Source organism: Lepus europaeus, chromosome 20 (assembly GCF_033115175.1).
Source record: "Lepus europaeus isolate LE1 chromosome 20, mLepTim1.pri, whole genome shotgun sequence".
NCBI classification, from domain to species: domain Eukaryota; kingdom Metazoa; phylum Chordata; class Mammalia; order Lagomorpha; family Leporidae; genus Lepus; species Lepus europaeus.
The window spans coordinates 2,638,567-2,648,898 of record NC_084846.1 but is presented as its reverse complement, the minus strand read 5'-3'; the positions used below and the strand labels follow the sequence as shown (position 1 = coordinate 2,648,898).

Below are 10,332 nucleotides of genomic sequence, written 5' to 3'. Positions count from 1 at the left end.
TTGGTATGGGGAGAGAAAAACAGCACACCCCACACAGCTGAGAACAGTTGGTACTAATTATGGAGTGCCTACTGTGTACCAGGCATGTCCGCTCATCAGGATCTCCGTGAAACCTTGAGACTTCAATCCCCTGCAAGCTCTGGAAAGCACACAGTGTTGGAGGCACAGAGAGGTTAGCTGATCTGCTAGAAGTCACACAGCCTTTTTTTTTTTTTTTAATTTATTTGAAAGGCAGAGTTACAGAGAGGTAAAGGCAGAGAGAGAGGGAGAGAGAGAGTTCTTCCATCCGCTGGTTCACTCCCCAAATGGCCGCAATGGCTGATCAGATCTGAAGCTAGGAGCCAGGAGCTTCCTCTGGGTCTCCCACGTGGATGCAAGGGCCTAAGCACTTGGGCCATCCTCCACTGCTTTCCCACGCCATAGCAGAGAGCTGGATCAGAAGTGGAGCAGCTGGGACTCGAACCAGTGCCCATACGGGATGCTGGCACTGCGGGTGGCAGCTTTACGTGCTAGGCCACAGCGCCCGCCCCAGTCACACAGCTTTTAAGGGGCAGAGTAGAATCTGAATGCTGGTGTCTGAAGCCAGACCTGCGAGGCCTCGTGCCTGTGAGAAGCCGCAGGTGCACCTGGCCAGGGACCCCACGGGTTCGGGGGTGGCCTTCCGGTGGGCTCGGCCAACCTGGGAGGCAGAAGGCGGGTCCCTGGTGCGAGGGAGGGGCCTGCGCCCTCAGCGGTCGGGTTCTAGGCGCTGCGACAGGACGGTGAGGACCCGCTGGAACTTCTCGAGGCGCTCGGCTCTCGGCGCCGCTGCGCCCCGGCTCCCCCACAGCAGCCGCCGCACGAAGCCGGTGGTCAAGGCCTCCCTGAGCGCCGGGTGTGGCCGGAATCCTGGCAGACAGGGTCAGGTGGGCTGGGGGCGGGGCTGCGGCACCTGCCGAGGCTCTGGGGACTTTGATCCGACCGGGACCCGGGAGGGACTCTGCCCCAGCACCTGGGATGGCCGGGCGGGGACAGCGCGAAGGGGCTCCTGGGTCTTTGCAGCAAGGGCGCGGCGCTCCGGCGGCCCAGGGGGCACGGGGGGGGGGGGGCGGCTATTCCAGGGCAGGATCAGGGGCCGGGCAAGGAGGGTGGGGCTTCGGGGCCGGGCAGCCCCGCAGGCCTCCTTGGGGAGAGGTTGCCAGGGACCGCGGGAACAGCCCAGGGGAGGGGGCCTGGGGGCCAGGCTGCCCCGGGAGAGGAAGCGGGGTGGCTCCAAGCGCCCGGGGGCGCTGGGCGCTCTTGGGGACGAAGACCCGCTGCAGGCGGGGTGGGGGGGGGGGTAGTCTCTGCTCTGTGGCTGCGGCCGGGGGCCGCCACCCAGGACAGGGGGCACAGGGGCGTCGCGGCAGGGCTGGTCCCGCGCACAGGGCGAGCTCACCTCGCAGGCGCCGGGCCGCTGCCTGGCGGAACCTGGGCGCGTCCCGCGCGGCCCGCCGCGCTCCGTGCAAGGTGCGGAGCAGCCGCTCGCAGCTCTCCTCCAGCGGCCCCGCGGGCTCCTCGCCTTCCAGCGCGCGCACCGCGGGCGCCACGTGCGGCAGCGCCACGTCGCCGGGGTCGCAGGGGCCTGCGGAGGGGGAGCCGAGGGTGGGAAACGAGTCGGAGGCGGGGTTTGGGGCGGACGCAAGGGGGCGCCGCGGGGAGGGGCCCGGGGCGGGACCTAGGGCAGGGGCGTGGCTTAGAGGGCGGGGCCTAGGGGAAGGTCCCGGAGCGACCCCAGTGAAGATGGATCCAGCAAAGGAGGCGGGGCTAGGGCAAACCGGGTGCCTGGGACAGGAGCCAGAGTCGGTGCACGGGGGTGGGCGGAGATTCAGGGAAGGGGCGGGGCCCAGGAGGTAGATAGGATGGGAGGAGGCGTGGCCTACGGAAGAGGGCGGGGTCTAAGGACCCAAGGCAGGGGCGTGGCCTAGGTTGGGGACCGGGCTTAGGGACTGGGTAAGGACCAAGCCAGAGCAGGAGAGGCGGAGCCTAGCTCTAGATGCGATTCGCGTCAAAACTGGGACCCTCGCTCACCCGCGCCCTCATCCAGAGCCCGCATTAGTGGCTTCAGCTCCTGCTCGAAGGCCAGCGCGGCGTCCGTGTGGCTCTGTCGGAGCTGGCGCCACGTGCGCTCCAACCGCGACACCTGGGGGCGGAGAGCCGAGCGTGCATCCTCTCCCTTTTCGCAGTCTCTCGCCCTCCGGCTTCCTCCCCATCCCTGCTCCCCGCGCACCTGGGGCATGAGCAGGGCGCCCATGACCGCCGCCAGCCCGGGCAGGTCTCCCGCCGCCCCCGGCCGCAGCGCCAGCGCCAGCTCCACCAGGCCCCGCAGGGCGGCCGCGCGCTCCTCCAGCGGCCCCGCGCAGCCCAGCACGGCCAGCGCCCCGGCCAGCGCCAGCACCTCGTGCCTGCAGGGGCGGAGCGCAAGGGTGCGGGGCTAGGACGGGCGTGAAGGGGCATTGCCCACCCCCCACCCCTGCCTCGGAGGCTGCGAATATCTGGAGACCCTGGGGGAGGGGATCAGCCCCCGAAGCAGGGGCCTGAGGCTCACCTCTCCAGCAGTTCCAGCCTCAGGCGATGCCCATGGGGAAGCGTGAGCAGCTCCAGGCCAGAGGCCACCCCCATGGCACCCCGCTGATCTTTGGTAACTCCCAGGAGGCCTGTGGCCTGCGGGCGGGGATGCGGCTGGTCAGGTGTGGCTGTGCTTTGCCTGGTAGCGACCTACCTGGCAGGCGACCTACCTGGCAGTCCACCAAGAGCAGGTGGAGGGCAGTGCTCCTAGGATGATGTTCCAGGAACAGGCCACGTAGAGTGTGCAAGGCTTCGGGCTCCAGGGGCCGATTCTGGGGGCCCAGCAGGCAGGAGGCGTGGGCAAGGGGGCAGAAAGAGACCTCTGCTTGTGGTCTTACAAAACATCCATCCTCTTCCTCCTCCTCCTCCTCAGCCTCCCACCATGGGGACTCTGGTTCTGGGCACCTTTGGCCGGGGGGTGATTTGTGGGCACCGGGCACTCGGGGCACCAGCTCGCAGTAGGTTGGGGTGCACCCCGGGGCTTCAGGCAGGGCCAGGGATGGGGTCCGGAGGGGCTTGGTCGGTGCCTTGGCGTGGAGCTGCCCGTCGGAGGCCCTGAGAGTGTCGGAAACGGTTCCCAGGGGAGGCGGGCCCTTCAGCAGCGTGGGGTCACTGCCCATCCTGGGCAGGGTGCACACCGGCATCGCTGCGGCTCCTGGGTGTCGTCGGGGTAGGGGGCAGTGGGAGGAGACAGAGAAAAGAGGTGGCGCTGGGGAGGTTTCTGGCCTCCCCGGGTCCTGATCGATCTACTCATTCAACCACGGAGCAGGTGTCGTGGTCCACCTTGGCGCAGGTGGGAGCTCAGCAGCTTCAGCATGCGTGCCGTGTGCTGACAGAGGAAGGCTCCCGTCTTTGTACCCGTGTAGCTCGTGAGTTCTGAATCCACATTTGAATTCTGAATTCTTGCCTCTTGTCCCTTAGATGGACGGTGGCAAGCACAGATTGAAAATCAATCTCTCAGGCCGGTGCCGTGGCTTAACAGGCTAATCCTCCGCCTTGCGGTGCTGGCACACCGGGTTCTAGTCCCGGTCGGGGCGCCGGATTCTGTCCCGGTTGCCCCTCTTCCAGGCCAGCTCTCTGCTGTGGCCCGGGAAGGCAGTGGAGGATTGCCCAAGTGCTTGGGCCCTGCACCCGCATGGGAGACCAGGAGAAGCACCTGGCTGCTGGCTTCGGATCAGCGAGATGCGCCGGCTGCAACGGCAAAAAGGAAGACCTTTCTGTCTCTCTCTCTCACTATCCACCCTGCCTGTCAAAAAAAAAAAAAAATCAATCTCTCTCTTCTCTCTCAAAGGTGGTAAGCACAGGCCAAAAATCAATGCTACTCTCACCTGTCATCTGTATCTCTCCATCGTGTGTCTCCATCATCTGTCAATCATCTCTGTCTTGTGTCATCTATCTTTAGCTACCTAACATGGATATCTGTCACTTAGCGCTCCTCTACCTAAATCTGTAGACCTGCCATCTCTTTGTCAGGCAGCGTTAGCTATCGTCTTTTCCCGTCACCTGTCACTCCTCTGCCTTTATCTGTCCATCTACACGTTCTGCTCTCAATTGCAGAAGTGTCAAGGAAACAGAGCGTACTAAACCCACAGATGACATCGTTTCTGGGTGTGGCGCATTTAGCTCCGGACTTACACCGTACCAAGGCTTTGGGGGCCCTCTGCATGCATTTAATAGGGTCTGTTTAAAGCATTTAAATAGGGGCTGTTGTAGGAACGCAAAAGTTCCCCAAGTAGTCCTCACTGTAGACAAAAGTGCCCAGCTGAGCCCTAGGGCTCCCTCTGCTGTTCTCACTTCTGCTGCTGGTCCATGCACCTCCTTTCGCCTGAATGTAGCAGTGTGGGCTCTCAACCCAACCCCAGGGCCTTTGCATGGGCTGCTCACACTGCCCGAGTCACTCTCCACCTCCCTCATCTGCATTTTCTCTCCCTCGTCTTCTTCAAACCTTTCCCCACAGGGTCCCAAGTCTCCCTGACTCGGTTCTCCTGTAAATTTTTACCCCAAAGCACAGGCAATTCACTGATTGTTTTTCTGTTCGTGGTATGCTGGCTTCTAAGAAATGGGACAGTGGCACCCCTCGGACAGGGCTCTTCATCTGTCATGTTCATGGCTGCGTCCTAGGACTTAGTCCAGTGCCCACCATGAGGTGAGGCCTCGTGCTGGGTGCATGGGAGGCCATGAAAACGGGGCCTGCCAGTGAGTCGTCCTCCCAGGTGGGACCACCATGGTCACCCACTTTGAAGAACTCATATTGGATGAGGAGGAGCCAATCAGAAAACACTTGTGGTATTGGGAAATGTTTCCATCATTGGTGGAAACCTCAGGTGCAAAGGTCCTGGGGCAGGAACCCATGGAAAGGAGTGAAGAGGGCATGGGGCAGGAGTTGCTACACAGGTCAGCCGTGACCACAGCAAGTAGGGCTTCTGGGAATAATTGCAGCCATGCATTTTCTGGGGTGTTTTTTTAAACCACTCTGACAACCCTGAGGACATTCTTGTCCCAACTTTCCACATCAGGAAGTTGAGGCTTCGAGAGGGTGAGTGACCGTGTGCTGTCCAGGTGGGCCCTCACCTGCTCCGGGGTCATCTTGTCCTGTTTGACCTGCGTGTTCCAGATCTGCAGGCTGACTGCTGCTCCACTTCCTGGCCCTGGGAGGGGGGCAGAGGTAGTCCCAGCCAAGGCAGGGCAGGCCCCACGGTGCCTGGGAAATCCTGCATTGAGGCAGGTGTTCTGAGCTCTCCCAGACCAGGGGATCTGCCCCCAGGGGACCCATGGCAACGAGTGGAGGGGGGGGCACATGTCTCCTGCCATCAATGTCTACAGTGCACAGTTCAGCCTCCCGCCCCCAAGAATGACCGGGCTTCAGTTCTCAACAGGAAATCCCAGGGGTGGTGGAGGGAGAGTGTGGGGTGCGGCCAAAGAGGCCCAGAGATGGTGAGTACCTGAACGGCTCCGCCTGAGCAGGGCTGTCCATCAGGGCGACCTCGCTGAAGCTGCGTCGGAGAGGCCCCTGCCGCACCACAGGCCTGGAAGCCACAGCCCCCGTGGCCTGCGACAGTGGGCGCCGGCCGGCCACGTAGCTGTGCACCAGGGCGGGCATGCTGGAGAATTGTTCATCCTCCAGCTGAAAGAGGGCTGCGGGCCGGCCCGGGCGGGGGCGCAGGGCCACGCGGAACACCTGGAAGTGCAGGGCGAGGCCCCGCCAGCGGCACGAGATCACAGGGGGGCCCCCGCGGGACCCAGAGGCCCGGACAAGGAAGTCACCATCTTGCAAGAGAAGAGCTTCAGCCTTCTGGGGATGGAAGAGGGCATGCCGGGGCTTTAGGAATGAGCCTGGACCTGCAGGTAAGGAGGCCTCCCTCCCCAATGCACCCCACCCCAGGGAAACCTCTATGGCTTGCAGGCATAGTTTTGCATCAGACTACACAGCTGGACTACATTTCCCAGAATCCCTTGCAGCTATACTGTCATGTGACAAGATCTGACCAATGGGAGATGGGCAGAAGTGCTGTGGGAAATGTGTCCAGAGCTGGCTCCTAAAACCTTCCTCCGTCAGCTGGGCACCCCCAAAGCCTCGTGGGATGACAAGATGCAGAACGGACTCGGGCCTCGGCTGGATTGTGGCTCTCTGACGGGCACGTGGCCAAGTCCATGGGTGCTGATTATTTCGCTGGCGATGGCTTGGGAAGGCTTGTTGCAGCCGCTGCCCCTGACCAGCGCAACTTCCCGCATAAGGAAAGGGCCCTGGGCATCCATCAGACTGGGGTACCGTCAACCTTTCCTTTATAAAAATCTTCAAGCAGCCTTAGGCCAGTAGCTCTGGGAGGGCTGGGACCCCTGGGAGAGGCAGCATGGAGCTGGGGCTGGGGGCTGGGTAGTGACCCGAACTGCAGTGGACACAGGTGCGGCCTCTCCTGCCCCCCAGACACTGCTCGCGATGCAAAGGGGATTAACTCATTCAGTGCTGGCAACAAGCGGAGAGGGTAGATGTTAGTCCCATTTCACAGGTGCGACAAACCGAGGCCTGAAGGCCTGGGATGCGTGCTGTAGGGCAGGGATTGGAGCCCAGGAGGGCTGGCCCCAGGCTGTGGGGTCTTAACCACTCTGCCGTACTGTCTGCACTGACTTCCTTGCAGGTTCAGGGTTCTGGGTCTCCTGAGTGGGAGGTATGCGGGGTGGGGGCTGGGGGAGGGGTCTTTGGATTGAGAAGAAGAAGGGGCCCTGCAGGTGGGATGGGAAGGGCTGGGGGGGGGGGTGGTTCTGAGAGCATCCGGATCCTCTGTAATCTCCATGACCATTCTCAACACCATCACAGCAAAATATACGTGACAGTGCCCAGCCAGCAGACTCCTGGCCAGTCCCCAGTCCCCTCTCCCAACAGCCCTGTGTCCCAAGCACCTCATCCACAATACAGGGGTCCCAGGCAGGTCCAAGGTGGGAGGCACTCCCCCCACCCCGACGGAGCTGAGACCACACAGGAGGCCGTACCTGGCGGGACAGGGGGCCGTGGTACCAGGGCTGGCCGGCGAGGTCCTCTCCACCCTGAGGCACCTGCATGGAGCTGTTGGCGGTAGGGGGTGCCAGGGTGGAGCTTGGCGCTTTCAACAGCCCTCAGTCTGCCACATCTGAAAAATGGGAATAATTAGTCCTGCTTCCTGAGGGCCAGGGGTAGTTTCTTCCACATCTGGGGAGACAGCAGCTGCATTCCACCCAACCTTAAAATGCAACTAGGTGACGATATATATACATTATGTAATGATGCTATGTATGGGGCCAGCGCTGTGGTGCAGCGGGTTAACGCCCTGGCCTGCAGTGCCGGCATCCCATATGGGCACCGGTTCGAGACCTGGCTGCTCCATTTCCAATCCAGCTCTCTGCTATGGCCTGGGAAAGCAGTAGAAGATGGTCCAAGTCCTTGGGACCCTGCACCCACATGGGAGACCCGGAAGAAGCTCCTGGCTCCTGGCTTCAGATCGGTGCAGCTCCGGCTGTTGTGGCCATCTGGGGAGTGAACCAGCAGATGGAAGACCTCTCTCTTTCTGCCTCTTCTCTCTCTGTGTAACTCTGACTTGCAAGTAAATAAATAAATCTTTAAAAAAAGATGTTACATGTTACATAAATATGTATCTAACTCTAAGACACATTTCTCATAGCCAGAGTCTCCGTATTTTTACATACAGATGAGTAGTATAGATTTGTTTGTAAATAACTGTATTTTATACAATTTCATGTAGGGCCAGGACAGGACCGAGCTGGGGCGTCGGGGAGTAGGAGAACATTCTGGAAGTGGCCCCGGGCTGGGGAGGGGGGTTGGTTGCCCTGCTGACAGCTGCAAGGGTCCAGGAGACAGCCGGTGGCCCTGGGTGAGGACACTGTGTAGACAGAGGGACATTAAAGCTCCTGAGCCATCCCTGTGCCAGTGCCCAGAAGTGGAGAAAAGTGGAGCTCTCCACTCTGGCGAATGGTGGAGAAAATGACCCTGGGGGCGAAGGAAGAAGGGCGCCCGCCCCTCACCCCTCCCACCTGGCCAGCTCACCTGCCGGCCAGGGTCCCCTCGGGGCCTGGGGAGGGCTGGGGTTCTGCAGAGGGCCGGCAGGAGGAGTCCTGCTGTCTCCGGAGGCAGTCAGCTGTGGGCCTGGAAGAGCCAGGAAGTTCTCAGAGCAGCCTGGGCAGCTTTAGGGGCGTGGAGCTGGCTCCCGGCACTGCATACCTGGGGCCAGGTGTGTCTTCTGAACACCCGTGCACTTCCTGGTCGCCAGCTGTGCCAGGCCCTGCGGCCTCAGAATTCCAGTCTCCCAATGCCAAGTTCAAGGGCTCCTCCTCACCCCCTTAGTGAGAGTGGATGCGGGTCAGCCGAGGCCAACGAAGTCATCCCCCTGCCTCTGAGTCCTCCGGGGTAAAATTTACTTGGGAAGGGGGAGGGGACAGTCCTGTTCCTGGTGGACGTGCCCAAGAGCATGCATGCGCAGGGACAGTGACCAGCGCACGGACAGGTCTTCCGTGATGAGGAGAGAGGTGCGCACCCAGGGACGCCCAGGGGCGCGGCCACGCGGGACCTCGTCCGCGGATGGGCGCTGGCCTCACCTGGCACCCCAATAATCCCTCCAGGGGACTCCCGCACTCACCTGGGGTACACCTGCGGGGCTCTCCCGAGGCAGAAACCGAGGATCTGCGGCTCCCGGCCCCTCCCTGCCTGCCCCGCCAGGCCCCGCCCACGCCCTCCGAAGGCCCCGCCTCCAACCCCGCCCCCAGGCTCTGGCCCCGCCCCGTCTCCTGTCGGTCACACGCTTTCCCCATAGTCCCCGCCCCATCGGGGAACGCCACGCGCCTCTCTCTCCCGCGGCCCCGCCCCCGGCTCGCTGCCCCGCCCACCAGCTGGGCCAACCTCAGGGTGGCCGTTCGGCGCCGGGGTGGGGTGGGCGAGGTCTCCCTCCGCGCCCTTCGCGGTTCCGGTGGGGGAGGGGCGGCCCACGGAGCCAGGGGCGGCCGCGGCTGTGTCGTGACGGGGGGGGGGGCGCTTCCTCCAGACCGCCCGCCTGGGTTTCGCTTTTGGGCTGCGGGTTTCGCGGCGTGGGGCTGCAGCTCTCGTCGGCTGAGCGCCCGTTGTCCGGGTCGCGTCGGGGGATCACGTTGGCGCACACACTGGGGCCCGAGCCGGGATTCGAACCCGGGGCCCTGGAGCGCCCTCCCTAACTCCGAGCCCCACGTCACGCGGGCTGCTGCGGACACTGAGGGCGGCAAAGGTGTTGATGCCTGGAGGGGCGCAAAGCCGAGGAGTCCCGGGCTGGGGCCCGCTGCTGCGCCCCCTGCCGGTGCGGGAGCCTCCCCCGCACCCAGGCTGGGGCCTGCGGGAGGGAGCGCCGGTGCAGGGTGGGCGTCTTGCGCCCCCTAGCGGTCGCCAGCGTCAGAGCCGAAAACTCCAAGGGCCCAAGCTAGTCCGATGGCGGCGGAGGGGGCCCTCCCAGCCTAGCAGGCGAGATGTTGTAGGAAGTGAGGGCAGCAGGCGCCTGTTAGCAAACTGGCAGTCCAAGGAGCTGGACCGTGGGGCCCTTGACCGTGGATTTGGGATAAACATTTGTTTATTCATTGGCCAGCTGTGTGCAGAGTGCCCCTGTGTGCCCTGTGCTGGGTGGAGGAGGGGTCTTCAGCAAAGGAGACACAAGCTCCCAGATGGACAGTAAGAAAAAAATGAGTATACAGAAGTCCAGGTTTGTCGAGACAGTGCCCAGGGCTCCAGCCGCCATGGAGGTGGATGGGCGGTGATGGGGGGAGGTTTGGAGAGATGGCATGGGAAGGCGACAGTCGAGCAGAGAACCGTAGGAAGTGACGGCCTAATGTGGTGGGCTTGGCACTTGCAAAGGCCCTGGGACACGCGGGAGGGGGGGTGGGCGCTGATGTGTGTGTGGGAGGAGCACGAGGGGGACAGAGCGGGGCAGGTGCGCAGGGCTGAGCTTCTACCTTGAAGGAGGGCCGTGGGCAGTGGAGGGGCAGGTGGGGGGCTCACAGGCCCTCCCTGGCCCCCGCAGCAGGGACAGACCAGAGAGGAGGGCGGGAGCTGAGGTCAGGAGGCCAGGCGGGGCTGACCTCACTGGTCCAGCCCAGCGAGGATGGGGCTGGACTTCAGGGGGAGGCTGGCAGATGGGCGGGTTCTGAGGATATCCCTGAGGTGTCCCTCCCGACTAGCTCCCCCGGCCCCCCAGGACCCAGGCCTGCATCCCGGGGTGGGGCAGGGGTAGCAGGTGCTCC

General features: G+C 63.1%; 1 protein-coding gene across 1 annotated transcript; it reads right to left on the bottom strand.

Annotated features, from left to right (window-relative positions):
* Nucleotides 1–235: 235 nt before the first annotated feature.
* Nucleotides 236–8,740, bottom strand: SH2D3A (SH2 domain containing 3A). The gene is made up of 10 exons (XM_062178891.1): nt 8,712–8,740; nt 7,075–7,211; nt 5,529–5,878; nt 5,158–5,234; nt 2,757–3,241; nt 2,567–2,682; nt 2,249–2,423; nt 2,050–2,161; nt 1,418–1,603; nt 236–888 (listed from the first exon to the last, which is right to left on the bottom strand). The coding sequence occupies exons 2-10, from the start codon at nt 7,141–7,143 to the stop codon at nt 728–730; spliced, it is 1,731 nt and encodes a 576-aa protein (XP_062034875.1). The 5' UTR covers nt 7,144–7,211; nt 8,712–8,740; the 3' UTR covers nt 236–727.
* Between the last annotated feature and the right edge of the window lie 1,592 nt (nt 8,741–10,332).